This window comes from Cyprinodon variegatus, unplaced genomic scaffold, assembly GCF_000732505.1.
Source record: "Cyprinodon variegatus isolate N-32 unplaced genomic scaffold, C_variegatus-1.0 Scaffold139, whole genome shotgun sequence".
NCBI lineage: Eukaryota > Metazoa > Chordata > Actinopteri > Cyprinodontiformes > Cyprinodontidae > Cyprinodon > Cyprinodon variegatus.
In genome coordinates, this window is record NW_015150592.1 from 1,300,689 (window position 1) to 1,324,671 (window position 23,983).

General features: G+C 35.9%; 1 protein-coding gene across 7 annotated transcripts in view; it reads left to right on the forward strand.

The window, feature by feature from the left end:
* The first annotated feature begins 5,972 nt into the window (after positions 1 to 5,972).
* Positions 5,973 to 23,983, forward strand: part of LOC107085987 (plasma membrane calcium-transporting ATPase 1-like) — a 49,319-nt gene continuing 31,308 nt past the window's right edge. For 5 of the 7 annotated variants that reach the window (XM_015376697.1, XM_015376698.1, XM_015376700.1 and 2 more), the window contains exons 1-3: positions 5,973 to 6,045; positions 22,088 to 22,174; positions 22,321 to 22,600. In XM_015376697.1, coding sequence (XP_015232183.1) covers positions 22,408 to 22,600 — 193 coding nt within the window. In that variant the 5' untranslated portion in view covers positions 5,973 to 6,045; positions 22,088 to 22,174; positions 22,321 to 22,407. Of the gene's footprint in view, positions 6,046 to 6,186; positions 6,206 to 6,276; positions 6,296 to 22,087; positions 22,175 to 22,320; positions 22,601 to 23,983 lie in introns of those variants that run through there. The other 2 variants (XM_015376695.1, XM_015376696.1) reach the window with 2 other exon arrangements.

Genomic DNA, 23,983 nt, shown 5'->3' on the forward strand with positions numbered 1-23,983 from the left:
AGGTTGAAATAAAATTCGGTGATGTTTTTAAGTCAAGATTAGAAGGTAATAATACCATTCAAAAGCTTTAAAGAACTTTTGATTATCAAATGTAAAAGTATGTGATACTATTTTTACTCTTCCCTTCGAATGAGGAAGCTCCCTCTCTCTCAGCCTGCACGTCAAACCCTGTCCCAATGTGCTGAGCCAGTGGAAAATCTGATGTCCGTTCAAGAAACAAAGTGGTGAAGAAAGATTGGCTGACCAAAGGAAGAAATGTTCAGGCAGCGTCTTTTTACTGATAGGGACCAGATTATGTAAGCTAAATAATGAGACATCTTCTTGTTCACATTTTCCACTTGCCTCGACTCGGGAGGCACATGATCCCCAACTGCTCCACGGACATTTTCAACAAAATAGTGTTTATATTTAAAGCTGTTTGGAAATAACTGATTTTAAGGCTAGTTTTTTTTTTCTTTTTTCCATTGCTTCTTGCTTTTCCATTGTGCCTTGTGCAAATAACTTCATCAGTTGAAAGCAAAATGCAAACAGACTATTGCAGCAAAGTTCTTTATGGTTAGAATAGCAGACACATTCATGCTGTGTCAGATGCAAGACACTTTCCAACTGAACCTGCAATTATTTGTCAAGCTATCTCGTCTCATGGTGTGTAAAGCTCTACCCCAGCAATTAAGGTTCTATGTTAGGAGCAAAAAGAACACTAACTACAAAAGCTTTCTAGTTGCATTCCACAATACTCTGAACTTTGTATTTAAGTGCCATTATCTAAGCAATCATGTGCTTCTTTTGATCAAAATTAAGAGTGTTAGCATGTTTTTTAATTAACCTTAGGGAAAGATCCCTCTTCTTGGATAACATGATGGCGTGCCTCATGATGAATGCTTACTCACACTGCATGAACAACACATTAGCATGCAGAAAAGCTGATGACACTTGACATTTACTGTAGTTCATGAGATGCTCCAGAGCATCTGGCAAATTTCCACAGAGAAACTGAGTCAACAACAAGGTTCAAGACAGCAGCTATGGGGGAAATGATCAGTCTTGACCAATTTAAAAACAAAAAGTGTTCGGATCCTTTATTGTCCCATTAGTGGAAGGCTAAGCTGTTTATTATGATTTTTTTTTTCTTTGTTTAATTTTGGTCTCTGGTCAGTAAATATCTGGTGGATATTTCATTATAATCTCAACAGATTTTTTTATTTTAAATGGGATTTTGTCACTTTTATGAATAAAATACAAATTGCAAACATTTGATGAATTACCCTCTAACTTAAATCAGCGGCTTTCAAGTATTTACATTGATTAAAATCAGGTTTAAATCTGCTTGAACAGTGGTTCTTGAAATCCTATTTTGGTATGTATTATAAGATTTTGAGGTCGGGGCACTATAAACTTATTGCTTCTGCCAATATACCCTTTTTCAGACTGTTTTTTCTTTATAATTGATGTTACAAGGACATATATTGTTATTTACTGTGTACTTGTGTCTGAAATAAAGTCCCAATAGACACCGCAGTGTTGGTATGAAGTTAAATTTAAAGTTCTATAGCTTTCTTGACAAAGACATGATCAATATAAGTTTCATTTTTTTTTTTTTTTTCAGAAAGAAAAATGAGGCATAATTGCTGGTTCAGAACCTGAGCAACATTTTGTAATTGATTTAATTAATATTCCACTAAAAAAGACTAAAGTTTGCAACCTTAATGTCCAGCATGTTCGAGCTTTGCACCAGTGATATGATACTTCAAGCGACATAGTCAACGCTTAGTGTTCAAGTGGATTTAAAAGCTGCAGTATTACTTTAGATATTCTATTCATGCTGATTTGTTCTCATCATAAGTAATAGCAGTTGTTTCCTCTAAGAATGTTGCACCCCATGGATTTTTCATCATACAGCTTAAAACACAATATAATGTTATTCCCGAATAAGATTCAGATCTCTCAGGTGAATAACAGCAACTAAACCTCGTTCTTGTCTCACTATTGTTTGCTTAGGTTTATCTTTTAATTTGTTTGAATATTTTTCTCTACACTCGTTATAATTTAATTTTATATGCAAGCAAAGTGAGAAAAACTATATAAAGTTTTAGCTTTATTATTACCTCTGCATCAGAGTGCCTTCACCTTGTATAGCCTAGAATCAATCCAAGTAACGCCAGTGGCCACTCATCATACCGCACACCAGGCATTAGCATTTCAAAGCCAAATCCATCTTCTTAGTGTATCTGTTTTTAAAACAGAAACTAAAAACATAATTCCCCTACGGTAAAGAAGTGTAATGGAAGTTAAGAAGTTCTGCATGAACATTTAAATTGTAATAACCTTCCACCAATCATTCATAGTTAAACCATTGCATTATGCGTTGCTTTTTGTGTTCTGATTAAATGAAACTTGTAGACTTGTTGACTTTGTGGTCAGTTGTGAGATAAAAAGATCAGGCACATAATTGTCAGCAGCTTATTGTTTAATATTTCACAAGTAGTGGAAATAGGCTGCTGCTAGTTTAGCTCACTCTGGAGATCACAAGTTAATTTTGTTAATCTGGGATTTTTAGGCGATTATGTTTCTGCAGGCGCATAAAGCTTAGTATAAAATCAACTTTCTTTTGGCTGAAAAGCAGCTGGTCTCCTGCACACAAATAAAAACACCCAGCTGTAAGTGTTTGTCTTCTGCTTGTCAGTTACTTCCATGAGCTCTGCATTATTTGAACAAGAGATAAAAGAGGGAGGGATGATGTGGAAACTGACAGATGTATAGAAAAACAAGAAATGGGTATCTTCAGTGGTCTGGTTGGAGAATTCTGCTCAGGGTTAACATGCTTAAAGCTGTACAGAGAGTCACTGAAGAAGCCACAAAAAACACTGCTGTGAAACACACTATGAGAAGATAAAGGAAATGAATATAGATTTTTCTTTTATGCCACCACTTTAAAAGCCTTGCAAATTAACCCTGGTAGGTCAGCTGAGTCTTACGTCACTGCTGGTTGTGAAAAGAGAAACATCAGCACCTGAGATGGACTTTGTTGAAGTTTTAGATCAGGAAAATGACAGTACAAAAGTCACACAAGGGTGGGGGCTTAACACAGTCAGGGATGACTGCTTGCAACATTTCAGTTTGCTCAAAAATGTATTTCATAGTTTTTGCCTATCTATGCAGCTTAACTTATAGTTCCTCATTTTGCTTTTCACTAAACCATAGTCAAATCACACACTTGTTATGCAAGGCTATGCAGTGAAAAAAAAAAATCTTTTTTTTTTTTCCCTTTTCAGCTTCTGTTCCCCTTTGACATCTATCTCACATGGAAATTCTGAACTGAAAATTTCCAGCGAGAAGTCACACACAAACAAGAACATGTTGACCTTTTAAATGTTTACAAATCTAAAAAGATACCCCTCATGGGTTTATGTAATGTGGTCTATTGTGTTAATAATAAATCCCATTATGCTTAGACAACTAGTGTATTACACTGCAGTTTGACCTTAATTTTATTATGTTCTAAGATGGGATCTTGAATCAATCCAAGAAAATCAAAGACTCGGTCAGTTACTCCAAGATGATGGAATTTTATCAGAATGTTCGTATAACTTCTTTTATTCACTTAGTTCAGAAAGTAGCGCTTTATAAGTAATGTTTTCTATGCATTTACCCCTTTTAACTTGGATTATTGTGGATTCCACCTCTACTTAAAACCAAATAGTTGTAAATAACATTAAATATTATTTACAAGGGCTGCTCAGTGGTAGCACTGATGCCTTGAAGGAAGAAGGTTCTGGGTTCGATTCCCGGACCAGGGTATTTCTGCATGGAGTTTGCATGTTCTCCCTGTTCATGCTTGGGTTTTCTCCGGGTACTCCGGCTTCCTGCCCCAGTCAAAAAACATGATTGTTAGGCTAATTGGCTTCTCTAACTTCTCATTAGATCTGAGTGTGAATGGTTGTTTGTCTCTGTGTTGCCCTGCAATGGACTGGCGACCTGTCCAGGGTCGGCGCCGCCTCTTGCCCGTAGACAACTGGAGATAGGCACCACCAGTACCCCTCGCGCCCCCCGCTTGGGATAAGTGTGATGGAATATGGATGGATGGAATATTAAATATATAAATTTATGATAAGAGTCAATAAAAAATTTTTTATATGAAAATGCTATTTAACAGCCTACACAAATGGGAAAAACAGTCTGCAGTAACAGGCTTTTGTTAAAAATAATGTTCAGGCATATCAAAGGAAATGTAAATAAAAGGGGGGAAAGAGGCACAAAAGCAAGAATCGGTGTAGTGAAGTTGGAGTAAGGGCCTCAGGAGCCACAATACAAATGTATCTGGGACATGCACTATTGAACCCAATATGATGATGCAACAACAATGAACAATAAAGGGGCTGCATTGTTTTCTCAATGGTCTAAAGTCCTTTTCTCCAATTTGTTTGAGGGCAAATGTCACCTCCTGCTGTTGGTGCTGTGGGTTTCCTTGGGTCCAAGATCCCATCGGCCCCAAACTTCCCTGACCTAAACCCTATAAGCAATCCGTGAAATCTGTTGGGTTAAGAAAAATGTTAAACACCAGAGTGAACAATAAAGTCAACTTCAAGGCCAGTCTTAAGGTGGACTGGGCTTTCCTTGATAGCTCAGTGGAGCCCAAGGCTGAAATCCTCCACATCAGGCTGCCTGGATAAAATGATTCATACAAAGGATTACTGACCAGGTGTCAGCACTCCTTTTTTCTACAAAAATGTTCTGAGATTATTATATTACAGTGAATAATATGTTTAATTTAGTTTGATTTTCCTAAATTGAATAACTGACAAAAACGAGATGTTAGATTATAAACTGATTTATTAAGGTGCACCTGCAATTGTTCTGCAGTGCAGAACATGCTTGCTGTTTAGTTTTTATTAGATTACCCACTAAAGGGATTGACTTCTGCTCACTTTGTTACTGGGCTCTGCTCTTCCTGTAGCAGCCACCCAGCCAGGGGTGGGTTTGCCAAATACGCTAGTTCTCGTCAGTGCTGGGGAATCGCGATTATTGCAGCCTTTCAATCGGGAGAAGAAGAAGAAAAAAAAAAAAAACGCGCTACATCATGGAAACAGTGACGTCAGGTTTGAATTAGCGCTGAGGGAAGAGCCTTGTGTTGCAGACAGCAGGACTGTAGAGCCAACACGGTAATCTTTCTCTGTGTGCTTTTCACTGGCTGCCTTAAATGATGGAGGGAACTGTTCAATAATCCTGTTATTATAAAGCGACGGCGGAGCGAAGAGGGAATACGAGGGGATCATGACGTAACCGTTTCCATAGGCGACTGATATGCGGGCTCGGCCAATGGGAATCCACACCAGCGGTCCGTACCCATCCTCCTTTTGACGTGTATCACATGTCCCCGGCGGTGTTGTGACAGAAGACAAATATGCAAAGCAATATGATACCCCGTAGTGTATTTCCGCCTTCGTTTAAAGCCTCGTTGTAATTACTATTAAATATAATTTCTTATCGGGATAAATGGATGGAATTTTGTGCATTTTGTTATCAATGTAAATAAAAAGAAAATAAAAAAGAGAGAAATAATATAAAATATAACATAAATATCATAAAATCAAAATTATATTTAGTAGATGGAATCCTATCGTATCCATATTTACTAAATCAACGTTTTTTTTATTCATCATTTGAATTTACAAAATTTTCTTTATTCATTTATATTTTTCATTGTGTAGAGCTTCAATTTGGCTGAGTTTAGAAGAGGAAAAAGAACTCATTATTTTGAGTTTGTTAATTGGATATTTTAACCTTTAATTTTTAAGCAAAAATAGTAATCCTCACTGTATCAATTGGTCCCATTTTAGTTTTATTACTACACCAATGGTTTACTGTCTACTATTGTCTGATAACTAGAGCTAGGCTTGGGTGGGAACTATCTTGACACGTTCGATCTTTGATTGTGACTGTGACAACGCAGTGGGCGGGGCCTTACCTCAGATCGGGGCAACGAGTCTAGTCTTCGGTGAGACTGAGGGGGAGTGAGGAGTGAAACGGACAGGGATTGCTCTGGGAGTAAGTATATATTTTCGGGTTTATTTCCTTAGCAGAGCGAGAGAATTGTCACGTGATAAATGGTTTTCAGTGTGTGTGGACACTGCATGAAAGAGCAGGAGCTGGAATAAATTCTTCATTTTGGGTGTGCAGTGATCAGCGAGGGCCAGCGTCTGGAAGGGTAACTGCCTACTGTACCGAAGCTAACACCGTTAGCTTTCGTTATATCTGGGTTTGATAGTGACATTGGGCGTTTCATTTCCAAACCCAGGTGGGTAGTAGCATTTGGGGGATGCTACAGTCTTCCGTTTCCTCGTGTTTAATTTAATGTGAATCCCGCTCAGCTCTTGTATAAGTTTTTCGACTTGTCAATCAATAAGAAGCACATTTTGTGTTGTATTTCCCTCCTTACAACCATCACAGGCTACGGTGTGGTAGCTAGTCGGCTAACACCGTAAACTGCTTTAACGGTTCGTTTACCGAATACCCTGGAGCGCTTTAAACTTGACGCTTTCCGTGAAATGTATGCAAATTGAACAGGTTTAACCGTATTACACGGTTTACGGATTTAACGGCGATACCTGTTTAAAATAATATATTCTCAGGTAGTTTAATTTTTTTTTTTTTGGCGTTTGCTGTAAATTTGGGTACCGTGTTGAGTGGGCTCCTCGTGCAGCTGTCTTATCACCCCCACTGTGGCCACAGTAAACCGTCTTTTTTTTAATAGGCGAACAAATAACGTTTTTTTTTTTTATTATTTCAATCTCACCGACAGCCGCATCTTTATTCCACTTCGAGGTGTCAGCTTTATCCGTTTTCCGTTACCGTGTCCTCTACCGCTCCTCGGAATTAACCGTTATTTAACGGTTGATTGACGACCAGCACAAAACTGCCGCCTTTTCTTTCTTTTCTTTTTATTTATTTATTTTTTGCGAATTACAAGGAGCAATAGTGTCTTGGAGATTATCGTCGGAATTGAAATGGACACCTTTCGGTGTGCAGTTGAAGGGATCACTCCTTATCCAATTAAAAATCACCCTCCCTTTGCTCTTGAGCCAGCGGTGTCCCCATGTGTTTCCTACCTCGGAGCAAAACCTTTTTTTCCCTAATGATCTTAAAATACTTTTTCTACCGTAGCTTTGCAACGAGGTGGCGAGCTGCTGTTCACTTATCAAATGTCTGCGAGTCATCCTAGAGTGCAGCCGTTATCTGTGGACTCATTACATAATGTTTTAATGGAAGCCAAGCAGGAATGTCTCAGAGGTTATATTATAGGATTGATACAATACTTTTAATAGAAGAGGGGAGATCTGAATTAGACCTCACTGTGTTCTAAGAATAGCCTTCAAGTTCAGCAAGTGTTTCATTAAGTGTCCTCAGCATATTGAAAAGTCTGTGTAATGATTTACTGAAATCATCAGTCAGGTCCTCTGTTTGAGCCCTTTGACCTCAGATTATCCTGATCACTCAGCAATGGCAAAACAATCTTTTTTTTTGTGTTTGTTGCAGCAGAATTGATTTAAAACGCTGTAAAGCTGCTCACCTTTACTGAGTAAAAAGACAGCGATCGTCCCATTTACTGCTATTTTCTTTAATCTAGAAGATGCAAAGAGGATCCTTTGACCTAATTAGTTGTGTTGCTCAGTTGGTGTTTTTCTGCACTTTTCCTAACAGATTTGGAAATTATTTATTGCATATAAGTGTATCTGGACATTTGCAGGGCTGTTGTTTTGAAGTAGTGGCTTTGGTTTGAGGTAATAACCTGCAGGAATAAGTGTAGCGGAAAAGTAAAAGTCTGTATCTTTAAAGGAAAAGCAATTATCTATGCTGCATTGAAATGATCATAACGAGTAGATTACTGTAGGTTCAGTGTTTATGACATTCTGGCTTGCTTTTTGGCAGAGTGTTGTAGTTTATATTTCATTGGTTTACACTAATATAGAATCTGATGTTTGTAACTTGAGTTGTCTACTGGTAGTGCAAGCCTTCATTTGGCCAATTAGAGCCTACCATCTGTAATTTCAAAATAGCCTTATCTTAATAAGATGATCACAGTCTGTTAATCTCCAAACCATGAATTTGTGTTTTTTCTTTTTTTTTTAATGAAAAGATAAACCTTTAAATAGCCATGGGTGATTGTTTTTTTTTTTTTTTCTTGTGCTATTATATTATTATTATTGTTATTATTTGTTAGTTTGGAAGCTTTTTTTTAAGCCAGCTGACAGTCAGTGAACAGCTTGATGGGATGCCATACAGATTTAGAAATGCCCAGTGGGCTTTTTTTTTTTTTTTTACTTTTTTGTACCTATTTTAAAACCACTTTAATTCCAATGGATGCTTCCAGTGAACATTTGTGAGTAACCAATGAGAAATTTTGATCTTTTGGAAACTCTGGATCTATTCTTTCCTTCTGTTTGAGTTTCCATATAGTCAATTTGAGGTTCTGTTATAGGTCTAAAAATCAATTATTTGTATTAATAAGCAACACATATCCACATATTTTTGTTTTTTTAGTTGAGTGTTTCAGAAATGATGATAGAAAAATGGTGAATTTTTTTTTATTTTTTTATTTTCTTTATTATTTATATTGTTTCTAAAGCCCACTTGGGATCAAAAACAACTTCAGTGGCAAATGAACAAAATCCCAAATGCTCCAAATGACTAGCACTAAAGGAATAATGCATGCAACCTCTCCGTGTAAATATGTTTGAAGCATTGAAAGATGTTTTTTAAATAACAGGTCTTTTCTGTCAGAAAGACCTTTTTTTTCTACTAATGCGGTCATGTTTTACTCTCATGCCTCATACTGGAGTCAAAACACACCTTGAAAACTATCAACGGCAGAAAAAAACTTAAGATGTCAGAGGGTAATGTTTTGAACACTTGTTCATTTTAGAAATAAGGAGACATTGAATCATATAAACCAGCCCTGGAAACTAAATGTATTGTTGTTTTGTCCCACGTCATAGAACATATTTCTGATGTCATGTACTTGTGTTGGAGCTTGGTGGAAACTGTAGGGCCGGGTAGTTGTATTATGTTACATGTTTAAGCTACCTATTACTATTCCTTCATTCTAGCCTTTCTTCACTTACGATTGTGGGCTGTTTTTGGCGAACGTCTGCAAAGATACATTTAAATGTTTTTCCCTAGCATTTTTGTTTTTTGTATCTCTCTGCTGGTCTACAACTTTTTTGCACTTTTTTTGGATGTAAAAACATCTGCTTTATAAAATCAGAACAGCAGAATAACTCACAATAAATAGATTTCAACCTTGTCATTAAGTACAACTCTTAAAGGCAAAGTGAATGAGCTGTTCTAAAAAAGGCATTATTTTAGTGTGTCAGATCATGCAGAAGTGTAGAAACATTTTCTGTGAGCTGTCAGCTGGAGCGGCCATTGCAGCATAGGATTAGTTTCGCTCAATGATCTCCTGAGTGCAGGTGGTCACACCAAATCCTTCATGTGGAGTTGAGGTGAAATCTTTAACATTATAGTAATACATGCTCATTGTCAGTATTTTCTATTACTACTGTTTTTTGTTTTTTTTTGGACATTAGTCCAAAGCCGATGTTTTAAACGGTAAAAAAAAAACAGCCTTTTTGTTTGAATAAGCGACAATAAAGTTTTCAGTCTGACCCAGGGACTAGGCCTAGGTAATATGGACCAAAAATCATATTTTGAAGCTGCATGATAATGTACGATATCTTTATTTAAAAAAAATCTTCTCTAATCAAAGCTTTATTCCAAATATCAAGCAAGCACTTTTTTTTTAACAAACAGCTGCACATAGACATAACAAGCAACTGAAAAATAAAGTAACCTCCTGGTAGATGTTTTAGTATAACTATAACTCAGTGTAGATCCCAATATAAATGGTATAGTTTTTATCTCATATCTCTTGAAAACATTCTTTATTTAAAATTTCTTATTTGTTGCTCAGCCCTTCTTGGGACACCCTGTTTTATAGGTGACAGTTTAGAGCTATGAGTGAAAGGATGGGTATTTTCCCTCCTGTGAGTTGCCACTCATGCAGCACCAGAGAACCAGGGTCTTATGGTAGCCCTGTTGCTTATTAAATTATGTTTTTTTGCTTTCTTTTTTTTTTTTTTTTTAGGCAAGTCTAGTCCCCAAACACAATGTGATGCACAGTATTGATGATTGTTTTTTGTTGAGTGAGCTAGGTCCTGCATCCCAGAACAATGCCACTTATAGTGGCATGCTTAACTGTACTTATGTGCTTTCCTGCACTGTGGTATTTGGTTTATGTTAAAGCATTTTCTTTATAGCAGGGTCCAAATAATTCAGTCTATGGCAAAATTTTAGTCAAGCATCTTAAATAGCAAAGATCCTATTAAAATTTATGATGCACAGTTTCTTTCTGATTTTCCTTTTAATGCATTTTAATATTAACAGAAAACCTGTTCTAGAGCACATGTTGAAATTTTAAAGGTGATATCCACAAGTTTAACTCATCCCAACCAATAACTGGAGCGCTTTCGTTCCAAATTTGAATCTCTAAATTTTCTCAGGCAGTTGTGAAGTATGTTAAAGCTAACTTATATTTTGCATTAGAAAACATTGAACTTGCTTGTCCAGAAAGAAAGGTGCAGTCAAAAGCTTGGCAGATGTTTAGTTTTGTTTCTGTATTTGCATTGTTTGGCTTGAATCGGATGAAGAAGCCATTTTTGAGCTCCATACTACTACTACTAGGATCCTTGTTTTTTTGAGGTTTTGAATCCTATTTTTTAAGTCATGGTGTCATAACCAGTAGTTAATATTTATATACTTAAAAGTAGAGGACAATCAATTGCATTAATCTAACGATTGGTTTTTAGCATAGAGCACTAATTTAAAACCTGAGTTTTCTCTTGTACTAAAAGGATCTTTCTATGAGTTTTTTTTATTAACAATATGCTGATTTAGATAAAACAGTAGATCATTATGTTATAACAATGCATTTCTAAGCCATACAGAATCATTATAACTGTTCTGCATCTTTGTCTCCATTAAATTGTGTTACTATTTCTGGACCAGTTTCTGGATCGATTCATGTTTCTGCTCTTAGATGCCTCTGGCATTACTTTTTTTTTTTTTTGCAAACACTAGTGAAGTTTCACTTAAGGAGCAGTGGCTAGTGGGCGCCTGTATCAGTACAATATTTTAAGTGGATGTTTCATATCAAATAAGCATTTATCTAATAAAAATCAATTTGTAATAGTTAATTATATGTTAACATTCCTCTTTTGGATCGGTCAAAATTTAGGAAACAATGATTTATCTAGTTTTGCGGGGTTTTTTCCAGGAAAATTAATGCGTTTATTCTGTGCCACTGTAGAATGATAAGCTGCTACATTTAGCAGAATGTTTTATTGATCTTTCAGGTAAAATTTACTTCTACTTCAGCACCAGCTCAATGCTTGAGGTGAGCCTCAGACGTTAAGTTGGAAAACGTATTTAAAAAAAAACAAAAAAAAAAACATTAAAGCTATTCATATTAGCATGTACAATATGCCTATGTGTGATTTTTTTATTTTTTTTTATTTTAAGCAGTAATATGTATGCACATCCTTACTTGCCCCGCAACACGATGATGAAAGGGGTGCCGAGGCGCACCCAATGTGCTGTCAATGACACCTCTGACTGTGCATTCTCATCAGCCTGCAGCCTGACAGTGTTACAGAGCTGTGTAGAGGTTTCAGTCTTTAGGGTGATGTAGGAGGGCTGGGCGTCTCTGCTTGTACCCTCCACATTTACATGGCACGACCCAGTTCAGCTATGACTAGCTGTGGGGGAGGGGACAGTCTGGGCGATGCTAAAAATACCACATCTTGCATTAGGCGGCTCCTCTGCAGAGGGATCCCTAGAATTGCTATCCTCGACTTCCATCGGCTTTTTGGCACACAGAGGTGTTCAAACTGCCAGAGGGTTTCCTTAGAAAGGATAGGAAGACCACTGTCGTCCTATCTATTGGCCTCTTGCACAGCCTCTAATGTGAGATAACGACACCAATAGCTTGAGAGTTGCTAGTGTTTGCTCCTCAAGTCAAATCATCACACAGAGGGGTTAGGCTGTGGTGTTGCTGCTGTAGTGTGTAAAGGGTTAACTGCAGCCACTGTCATTCAACCATACCACGCCAGCTGTTGGCTTGGAGATCCGATCACAATGATTTTCCACTGTTGTGACATGTGACCTGCTTCGCAACCTTAAACCAAGGCAGTGTAGCAAATGTTGGCACGCCTTCATCTTGGCATTGTTTGTGCTTGGCAAGTGTGAGAATATAAAGACGTCTGATAGGAAAAAAAAAAGATGTTACTATTAGCTGCTGTACATGTATGTGGGTCACATATGTGGTTCCTAAATAGTCCAATTTTATTCAGAGGTCAATAAAACAAAGATTGCTTTTATTTTTTTACCTGAAGATGACATGTTTTGTAAAGACCACAAAACCACACTTTGTTGTAGACAAACTCACAAAGGAAACATAAGGGCAGTGGTGTGGTTTGAGATGCATTTTCTCAAGAAAAATACTAAGCCTATTCAGCCTAATTTTCAGTTGGCAGCAACACAGCAGTTGTATTAATGTATACATGATCTATTTGAAAAATGTACAAATCATGTACAAGTGTTTATTAAAAAGAGAAAATGATCCCTTCTAGCCAAAAAAATAAAACACATTATATTCTTAAGTCAAAGCAATATTTATTTGCAGTTGTTTTGATATTCCATAATTAAGTGTTAGACATTTTGAATAGTAAAAACCCACTAAATTAGTGATCTGTGGTGCTCCTTTAGTTACAACTCTATGACTGCTTGTGTTTCTTATTACCACCGATGCATCTGAATTAGAGGTGAAACAATTTTTTTTGACGTGTCTGACCATACATGCTGCTGATTCCTTAGGCTGATATTGCTCTTCCGCCATTTAATGAAAGAAAATAAAATAATGCTAGCCAATTTTAGACTAAATAAAAAAAAAACCCAAAGAAACCCACAAAGATGTATCTAAAGGTCAAAGTAAACATTAGAGATGGATAGCGTATGGAGGCAGTCGAAATGCATGCACTTGATGTTATCTTAAGGCATTGCTTCTGAATGCTCTAATGAATCGACCAACTAATGCATGGATCTTATTTCCCCTAATGTAGAGGCTTTGTTTCAGCCAGCTGGACAGCAGTGTACAATAGCAATGTGATCAGTAGCTCTGCTGTTATTTACTTCTTACTGCAGGAGAAAATTTAAGTTTCTGTGGCATTTTTTCCTGTCCTCTAACTATTAGGACTTAATGCATCAGTGTGAGAGTTTCATGGCCAAAAGTACTGCTCACCAAGTGGTCTGAGGTTGTCATTCTTCTTCAAGACAAGGTCAGCTTGTCGTGATTGATAGAATAATATGTTTCATTCTCTCCCGGAGAATGTCAGGACCTTAAGTCCCCTCACACTTCACTGAGGTCACCAATGACCAATGTCTTACAGTTGATTGGGTTTTGTATAAAGAAGCACATTTTTGTTTTATATCAGCTAATTGTTTTTGCTTCATTCAGTTTAGCTGAATAAAAACACAGTATAAAAGGCTGCTTGTATTTTCATTAGATTTCCACATGGGAACAGCTTTTTATGCTTGGTCCAATTGAGTTTCATATGTGTCTTCTGTTTCACTGCTAATGCTATTTGCCCAATTGTACATATTACATCATAGTTCTACTAAACTGATGGGGGCACACATGTTAACAATCTAAGTCTCAAAGATGAACTATTAGAAATAATTAGAATCCACATGACAGTGAATTTTAGTCAGCTGTTAAATTGGCATATCTCTTGTATTCTTTTTAATTTAGTCCTTATTGATGTGGAATAGTTTACCTGGTAGTTTTCACCTTAAACAGCAGTGTTCAGCTGTGACAGTAGGAGTATTGCCTTCATTTTGTAACGCCCCTATCTGTATGAGTGTATTTATATTCTGTTTAGTCAGGGTTGTGTGAACTACATTATGAAAAATTGTTGCGTCACTCGCTGTGCAATTTTGAATTCAAAATATTCCCGACAGTCAAGCCAAGTTGCCAGGAGTTGTTCTTGGTTTCAATTAACTCTCTATGGTACACAATTTTCCATTTGATAACAAATTAAATTCCATAAAAAATTCCACTTTTACTGCACTGAAAGAGAGATGGAGTCCTAAGATAGCCAATAGCACAATTTATATTTGTCAATTGGAAACATATTGGTCACACAAATGTGGACCTTAAAAAAAATTCTAAGAATAACTATAGTCAAGAGTTAAAAGATAAACAATAAAATACTGCACTCTAAAGTGTTTTAACAATATTAAACTGTGCACCTGGAGAATAAATAACAGCTATGGAGATTTTTTACAGTAATGGATATTTGAAAATAGCAGCAACATCAGAGATGTGCAAAATGACAGCAGTATGTTATTTAACTGACTAAGGTAGAAACTGTGCAAAATCAGCATGAATGTAACAGCGTATTGAGGTTGTTGGGAACAGTGGTGCTTATAAAATCTTACAGCTGCTGGGAGGAAGGATCTGTGGTAACGCTCCCTGGTGCATTTAGGGTGCAGAAGGAGCTCTCCTGTTCAGCAAGTTTCATGCATGGGGTGGGAAACGTTATCCAACAGAGATGTTAATGTAGTAGGGATCCTTTGTTTATCACCTCCTGCACTGAGTCCTGAGGGCATCCAATCACAGAGCTTGCCTTCCTGATCAGCTTATCTAGCCCATCCAGCTTACCCAATATCGATGCGCTTTTCTGCAGGCATCTTCTCAGGACCTCACCATTTGACACCTCAGAAATCATAAATACATATTTTTGACATTTTTGGATGATGGATGATGAAAATACTTATCAATAAATAAGACGGCTTCACTCTGGGTGGAAGTGCAACTTTTTGTTGCAGGAAGTGTTATCAATCCTTATGTCTATCATAAATGGTTAAATCTGTACTGGGAGCTTTAACAGCTAAACAATGTTGATGTTTTATGGTCCACAGTTTGTGTCGTCACAGGCCAAATTAAGGTAATATTTACCTAACTTTCCTAGTTTTGGATCTAATGGGATTATCAAGCAATAATTAAAATCCTGTTTTCCTCCCAGTTACCTAAATGCATCAAAACCAAGAATATTGACATTTTCGTCAGTCTGTAAATTTGCCAGAAAACAGTATATCACTTTGTTATACTTTAGTTGAATAAAAATACAATGTTTTTTAAAGTAAAATCTATATTATCTTTTAATCCTACCTTTTATGTAATTGAAAACCACCACCTGTTAAGTAATCAGAATATTTTTTGTTTCATACTTTTACTTTCCTTGTGATCCTTTCTGCCAGCTGTCAGAAAGGATCAGATCTGTATTTAAAAAAACAGAAAAGAATGAAATAGTATGTCTACTAAACACCTGAGTGCTGTGTTATGTTTTATGATTTTCTAATAAGCTATACAAATATAATCTGTGCAATAGTAAAGGGAGACTCTTTTCTAAGTCAAAGTTTTCTTAAAGATTAACACGGATAAGGGTTAATAAAGGTTTTTATTGAAAGAAGATAGTAGTTTTGAATCCTATAAAAAAGAAGGAATTACAAGAGGATTTCCCTAATGCATCACTTTCTATGTAATTTACCTATATTTATTTTTTATTGAACAGAATATTGTGGGAGTTCTTGGTTTTAATGCATTTGATAAATAAGAGTGATTTGACCTGTTGATCGCCCATTTATAAGGTTTGAGAGGAAATTACCAACTTGGATTTGTCTTTTTTATTTGGCTCTTTATATTCAGAATAAAGATGGCAATAATTACAGTTTGGGATATGAAATAATTGTTTAGGAGTGTAGATGAAAAGTGTTCTACTTAAACATATCTTAAAGTCTTCGTTAGAAACCCCATCATTATTTGTGGAGAAGTTTGATTTCAGTCTACCTTCACTGCTGATCAAATGGTTGAGCTGATATTTTCTGATGAAATGCCTTTATTCCTTTTTACCTGGAAGCGCAGTGTTCATATATTGTTTCCATTTTTCTTTAAAAAATAAAATAATATAGGTAAAAGGTATTGACTGCATTAACACACATTAGTCTGAACTGTGTAAAAAAAAAAAAAAAAAATATATATATATATATATATATATTATTCACTTGGTTGTTGTATATGAATGTTCCTGGTTGAATTATAAAATTGGAAAACGACAACTTTTTAGAGTCTGTCCATGTATGTTGATATTCAAGGTGCTCTTTCATGCTGCAGCTGGGCAATTATATCTAAAAGGGGTTTCTTAATTTTAGATTCTGAAATTGTATCATTTGTTTCACTAAGAATCCTGAAACCTATAATATTTTAGATTAATCTGTCTCTAATTTCTATGAATGCTAATTTTCTTCAGTTTTGGTGGTATAAACATCTTTTTTTAGCAAATATTCTTATTGGTAGAAGGATGAGGGGGGAAATATACATTTGTAATGTCAAATCTCAGTCAGATTTTATAATCAATAGTCTGATGCATGAGTATTAGTGAAGAAATACCATAGAATAGAGATGAGGTTGGCCATATATGTAAATCATTCAGTGGCTTCTGATACTTTACTCTGTAAAACAGGTTTTACCAAGTTGACTTTGTTGGGAACAGTGCTGCTGGCACACAAACTTTTCAGCTCTGCCAGTAATTTATTTTTTATGAGATTGAGTTCCAAACTTTGTGATTTCCACTACAAACATTGGCTCTGTTGCCCTTGTGCTGCTTTGTAACTAATTTAGGCCTTTGCATGGGGTCAGTTTTCATTTTTGAAGACCAGTTTTTACCCCTCCACACACAAACACATTGTGTCACACTATCCTTGTGGGGACTTTCCATTGACTTCTATTCATATTGCTTGCATTTCTATAACCTAACCCTGACCTTAACCTTAACTATTCCCCCTAACTAGGGCTGCAACTAATGATTATTTTGCTAATTAATTCAATTAATCGATTAGCAATCAGATAGAAATGTTTTACCTAAAGAATTTTTTTTTTACAGAATTAAACCTGGTGAAACTAAAATATTTTCATTTTGGATAGTTGTTGGTCTAAGTGGGTTTTTCTGTCAGCTAAAGGTTCATACTCCAGTTAAAAATAAAACAATTCTAAATTAGTGGACAATTATTTAAATAATCAATTAATCTGATTCATTGTTTCAGCCATATACCTAACCCTTAACTCCATTGACACCTTACTCCTAAACGTCTCCTCATGGGGACGAGCCATTGGTCCCCTCAAGTGTCTTCAAATTCCCACAAAGTAGCTTGTTCCTGGGACATTCTCCCCACAGGGTAACAAAATCATGACCACACACAAACAGCTGGGATCTTGTTCTCAAGCTTTCGTTTTTCTAAACTTGTTCCTCTTAATGTTACAACTGTCATTAATTTCTGACACATCCATTTAGATTTATGAGGCTCTGCACATGCATTTGCAATATCTCTACTTTTCTTCCTTTTTATAATATGTTGTAAGAACACAGACATTCATGTATGTCCAAATCTGCTGCAGAATTAATGACTGTTTACAGGACACACACCAGCCTATTATGTCACTTTTGTCTGCATACAAGCAGCGAGTGAAACTGTATCAGCTTTTAAGAGAAATATCCAATTTTTTTCAGAGGAATACTTAATATCCTCCGTAAATACCAAAAGATAGTGGTAAATCCAGAGTGGGGAAACTGTTTAACCGCAAACAATTTGATGATGGCTAAAGTTATAAAACAAAAACTTGTCAATCAAAATAAACAAAAGACATTTCCCTAGAGGGAATCTGCTATATCATCACAAATAAATGATACTAATGTTGTAAGCATAGCTAAAAAGACATAATTTGGCCTGAAAGTTATAATCACATCACTTAATAGTTTGGGTTCAAATAAATCCTTTAACCTACCAACATGAGTTAATGTTTAAATTTAACAGCATGCTCTTCTCATATAGTACGATTTATCAGAGGAGGCAAACCATTTGAATAAATTTATATACAAATGTTTGAAAAATGGAATCCATCCTTAATAAAAACATCTTATCAGAGTTGTATCATTTACTTTACATGATGTCTCATCATCCTATGGTTTGATCTCACCATCCTGTGGTTTGATCTGTATTTTAATAAAATAAAATAGATAACTATATGGTTATCAGCATTTTATTTAATTATTAACAACTCAATATTAATGTGAAGGAGATCTTGCTTCTATAATCTTTTTAGACTTACATTATTTTAACAGGTAAATTGAAAAAGAAAATTAACTTTTCCTTAATGTTAGAATGGGATAAATATACTTACTGCCCCACTATTTTGTTTTAAAAGATTTAACAGTCATGCTAGGGAAACTAATTAATGAAATAAAACTTTTTCAGCCCGTTCCAAAGTAAAATAGGCTGTAATTGCATTTTGGCTACTTTTAGAACCACTCTAAGGTTCACATAAACCAGATATTATTGCAGTTTGTAATTCTTGGATTTGGAGGTTTTGAGGTGCCAGTTTGAGGCTTTCTTAGTATTTTTTTCACCTTTTCACAGTGCTGTAGAACTGTTGAATAGGCCATTTTAGTATGCAGTCCAGTGGGGCTCAGCATTGTCTTCATAAAATAAGCAAGACCTTCTCCAAAACAGAAACATCTTGATGTTAGCAACTGTTGCTCCAGAGCCTGTGTAACATGCAGCTTAAAATTAGTCTAAGCAGATGCTCAGGTTACCAGGAATATGTGCATAAATTAAACAAGTGTCATCACACACCCGACCTTTTTAATAAACCAGATGGTCTTTTGTCTTTAACCTTCAGTTTAGAGTGTGATTTCTGTGAAAGAGAAAAACATATTTTCTTCTTTTTATAAAGGTATATTCTTTTCATATTTCCATCAGCCAGATTTAGAGGAAGCTTTTCTTATTTGTGCTGTTTGGAAATTGATTCAATGCAGGATTCACCCTCTTTTTGTGGGTGCGGGCCTTTTTCTCAGCAGGAATTTGTTTTTAGTATTTTGCCAAATTTTATGTTTGATTTCTACCTATGGTTAATCTAAACAAAAGATTGTGGTGATAAATTTCAAATAGTCTGAAGATGTTTAACCGGACCACTTTTTTTGAAAACAGTTTGAAAGTTGATCTGAAAAAATTTTGTTAAATTTGACTCTTGACATTTTGAAACGGTCTTGTTCTATTGGAAATTATGGAAATCTATTTAAGCTGAAGAAGCAAGTTGAAAATGTGGGAGGAATTTTTTATTCTTAGAGATTTAGGAGAAATGTGTAAATGCATTTTAGGCAGCCACATTCAAGATTTAAGAGCAAGGAAAATATGCTATTATTTTGTACAAATCTTCCTTAGGGTAAACCTTTTCATCGATGAACAAAGTTGATTACAGAGTAGAACTTTAGATATGTGCACCAGGGCATAGTCTTTTCAACAAATACATACACTCCAAAAAGTTTCTGATCGTATTAACTTTGTTTATTATTCAGCATTCGACTATTACTGGTCATCTCAACATAATGCTTACGATGAATGTGTTTTTCATCTTTCCAGTTCAGAGACTTATATAGCTGAGTATGATCAACAAAACAGTGGAAATTATTACTGAGTCTCCTGATAACATTGCCTGAGGGAGGCATGCCTGAAATGTATTGGTGCTTCCACAGAAACAGTCTAAACTCCATAAACGGTTTTACTATTTAGCAACAGACGCTTTGACATAAAGAGCTCTGTTCTATTTGTAATAGCTTAATAGCCTTAATGGGGGTTTTTGGTATGACTAAATACATTTTTTTGCAGCAGATTGTGATGCTGTATATTTAAAGGATAATTGTTTTTTGCACTTTTTAATGAAACCTTTATGCTGTTAATATAGAGAAAAAAACCTGACTGGTTTCATACTTTCTTTTTATTAATTGCCATTACTTCTTTAGATTTATAGTGTGATCATAAGTTTATGAAATAAACTCTTTAAATGAAATTGATCATTGATTGGTAAGCTTCAGCTTTCCCCATTGATTTAGACTAAGTATGTCACTCTTCCTTCACACAAGTTCTAATCCCAAGAGCTACATCCTTGATATTATTTTACGTTCATTTAAAGGATTTTAGTTTGACAGATCAAATTGTACACTTTTGATATACGATGATACACCTTGTACCCTTTTTTTATTTTTTTTTATTTTGTTATTTTATTTTCACATTTGTGACATTGTGTTTTTCAAGGCAGTAAGGCATGTTTTAATTTAAAATGAATGTTCTATATATAAAAAAAATATATATATCGACTCGAACTTGAATCGCCTGAACTATCCCATCACTGTTCCTGTATCTCTAATTAATCTTCCACTCTGCTCAAAACAAAGTTATTACCATAGTATCAAACCTGTTGTTGTCATTCCCAGTCATCCACACCATGGCAATCCTATGTGCTTAAGTAGAAAGCAGCTGCCCCTCTGTTTTTTTTTTTGGTTTTGTTTTTTTTTTTTTCCTGAAAACATTTAACTTTTTTGTTTTTTATTAAAGGTTCTTAAAAGTGATGATGACAAATGCCTGATTTAGTGATATTAGTGAAAAAGATTTTTATTTTTAGCATAACATCATGTTGAATTTAAACTAGTCATCAACCGTAGGGAACTCTTCTAACACAAAATGAGCTGCATTAAGAGTCGTGCAGCAAAAATGTTCTAGTGGGATATAACCAACCGCTGAGCAGAAAGATAAAGCGGCAACAAAGGAAAAGCTCAGGTAAAAACTGTGCCAGAGACGCAGCTTTTTAGGGTGTATATATGTAAAACGAGATGGCAAGTTCAAGTGGGGTGGAAAAAAAAAAATTGAAGCTAAGAGGTACCATCGGGAGAGGGCTAGACTGTAGCCTGCTGGTTTCCCAAGCATTTACACTTTAAAAGATAGAACCATAATTATTTGTCATGCTTCTTATTAATTCACAAGTGACAATGACCCAAACGACTCCTACAACAGCTTGGTGGGTAAATGGCCCAATTAGTCAAATAACCCATTTTAATTTAATCGTGCACATGCCTGGAGTTCTGAATTCATAATCACTAGTAGCAAAGCTGTAGATATGACAAAATGTTGAATTTGACCTTCGATTCTTCATGCACTTGAGGCCTGTGGCCGTTTTTCATCTGGAAGAAGGGTAGGGTGGCTTTAGGGGTCAGCATAAGAGCATAAGTTAGTTGGGAGCAGAATTTATTGTTTTGATTTTTACTGTATCAGTAAATGTATTTTATAACACCCATAACTCCAGTGAAAATTTTAATTAGGACATTTATATTTAAATATAAATGTTCTTTTAAATATATATGACTTTGGTTTGCTGTGTGCTGTTTTATACACAGGATAGTATGATCTTGTATTTACCTGCACCCAATAGTATGATTTCTTATTACTGACTAGATTCTATATTTGCATGAAATTTTGAAATATTTTCACTAGTCCAAGTTTTTTTTTTTATTCTGTAATCTAGATATTTTATATTTAATGATATATGAAATGTTTTTTTTAACATTTTAAGTATCTGATTTATTTAAAAAAAACTCCTTTTTACTTTTTTGCAGGGTGGGTTATGTTAACCAGACTATATAAATGGTTGTATGTTAGGGAGTGCAGGCGTGAAGGAGTACAGGAATAGGGGATATTGAGGCTTTGCCTAAGATCCTCCTCATACAAGAGTTATGATACTGTTGATCCATTTTCCAGGCCAGATCAGCAACAACTATCAACATTGATCTTTTGTGAAACATTGCCAAGTTGTGACTTAAAAAAAATTATGATGGTCAAAATAAGCCAAGAATGGCCCAGAAAACGCTATGTTCAGTTTAGCTTTGAATAATGTTTTAAAGATTCTCAAGTTATCAATATTCTTTATTTCAATTGTTGTCTGCAGCTCTTTCATAATTTTGTTGATTCTATTTGAATGCATTATTAATAGTATAGCAGTAAGACTAGTCTGTACATATAGTATCCTCCATGTGAAATGAATGCATTAGTGTTGTTGTTCACTGTTTTACAGTTTTCTTTTCTGTTTCAGATCTACATGCAAGGTGATCTCCGGGTCTGCGGGCGTTCTTCAGTCACCATGAATGATTAGGAACTCAGCTCTCCAAGGGATATAATGGTTTGTTTTGTAATATCTCTACACTACCACCTGACATGTGACTCCAGCTGCCTGTGAAGGATCTGTCAGCTGTTTATGGAAACCATTTGTGTATTTGCACTCTTGAGGATTTAAAATTATTATTTTTTTTTGGTTATTTTTTTAAGGACAACAATTTTCTATTTTAGCCCCACTGTCGGGTAAAAGCAGCAGCGCTTTGCAAAAGACTAGGGGTGGCAGCAGGAAGCAAGGCAATGGCAAACAACTCGTACAGTGGGGTGAAGAACTCCCTGGTGGAGGCCAACCACGATGGGGACTTTGGCTGCACACTCAAAGAACTGCGCTCCTTAATGGAGCTACGAGGCGCTGAGGCGATAACCAAAATTAGTGAAACCTACGGAGATACTCAAGGACTCTGCAACCGTTTAAAAACATCACCTATAGACGGTACAGTATAATGTTTTCTGTATTTTTAAATGCTACTACTAGAAGAGCTATTTAGGTGGTAATGATGTGGTAAAAAAGTGTTTTGAAGGTGCTACACTTCATACATAGACTTCACTGCCAGACAGGTGTTCAGACAAGCCGGTCGGCTGTGACCTAGGCCTATCCTGGGCTATTTCAAGGTCTCTGCTTATGTCCCCCACACCCCACTTCTCTCTCTTCTTTCACCTCTCAGTCTGTGTGCATGCTTGTATGTGTGGCTTCAGACAGACCAGCTGTTTCCCTGGGCACAGCACCAGTCTTCAAGCAGGTCACACTCCCATGTGTCGTCCAAAACAGTGCGACTTTCTACATGTTATCATCTGATTTTTATTGTGCTGTAAAGCAGTTGATACTTAATCTAAAAATAGTCAGCTTTCAGAAAAAAAAAAAAATCTCAGCAGGGTGTGTGTTGCCACCTTCCTCCCTCCCTACCTCCGTTTGAATTTGTCTCTCTGTAGACAGTCTGCTTAATCGTCAGAATGACCTTGACTGAACTCTTATGGGAGGGGATTTTCAGTTTGATCCCAGATTAAAACGGCACCACATATTCACTGTAACAGCAACAGTCGGCTCTATGCAGTGCCTCAAAGCAAGGAAAAATCTTCCTGGCCTTCATCAAAGAGGCAGTAATGTGATAAATACCATGCTTTACTGCAGCGGAAAACATTTCTCATTGCAGCCACAGTCATTAGCTTACTTTGTGAATCTTGACCTTTCATTTATTGATGGTGGAAGCGGTGTGCCCTGTTTACGTTTCGCAGTTTTTATCAGCATGGAAGACTCTGAACTGTGTTGAGGGGGGAAAATGTAGGAGAAGGAATTTAGTGGTTGACAGGGTGTGAGTTGTCTAAACATGCATGCAGCTCTGTCATGCTGCTAAACGTGTAGTACCGTCATGTTACTAACATTAATGACATTGCTTGTTTTGTAAATGTATTTGTCCTCATCCGCTGAACGCTGTACTGCACAGGTGTAGCTTAATGATTAGAAACTTCTTAAATAAAAAAAAAATGATAAAGATCAAGGGGGGGGACTATCAAGAGGTTGTTTCTGAAATTTCGACTATAATTCAGAGAAATTAAAGCACAAAGTGTTGCTTCTCATAAAGGTAAACAAGATTAACAAAAGAAAGGATTTATTAAACAAACAGCTTTATGTTGATTAAGGTGTTTAACTGCTGTAGAGTACATGCACTTCACATAAAATGGGGTTCCTTTCTCTGAAGACACTACATCAGTGTGATGTAGCATGGAGGCCATCAGCCTGTGGCTCTGCTCAGGTGTTAAAGAAGCACAGGTTACTTTAGTAGAAGGCCTTTAACTTTTCTTTATTGTTGGGTCTGAT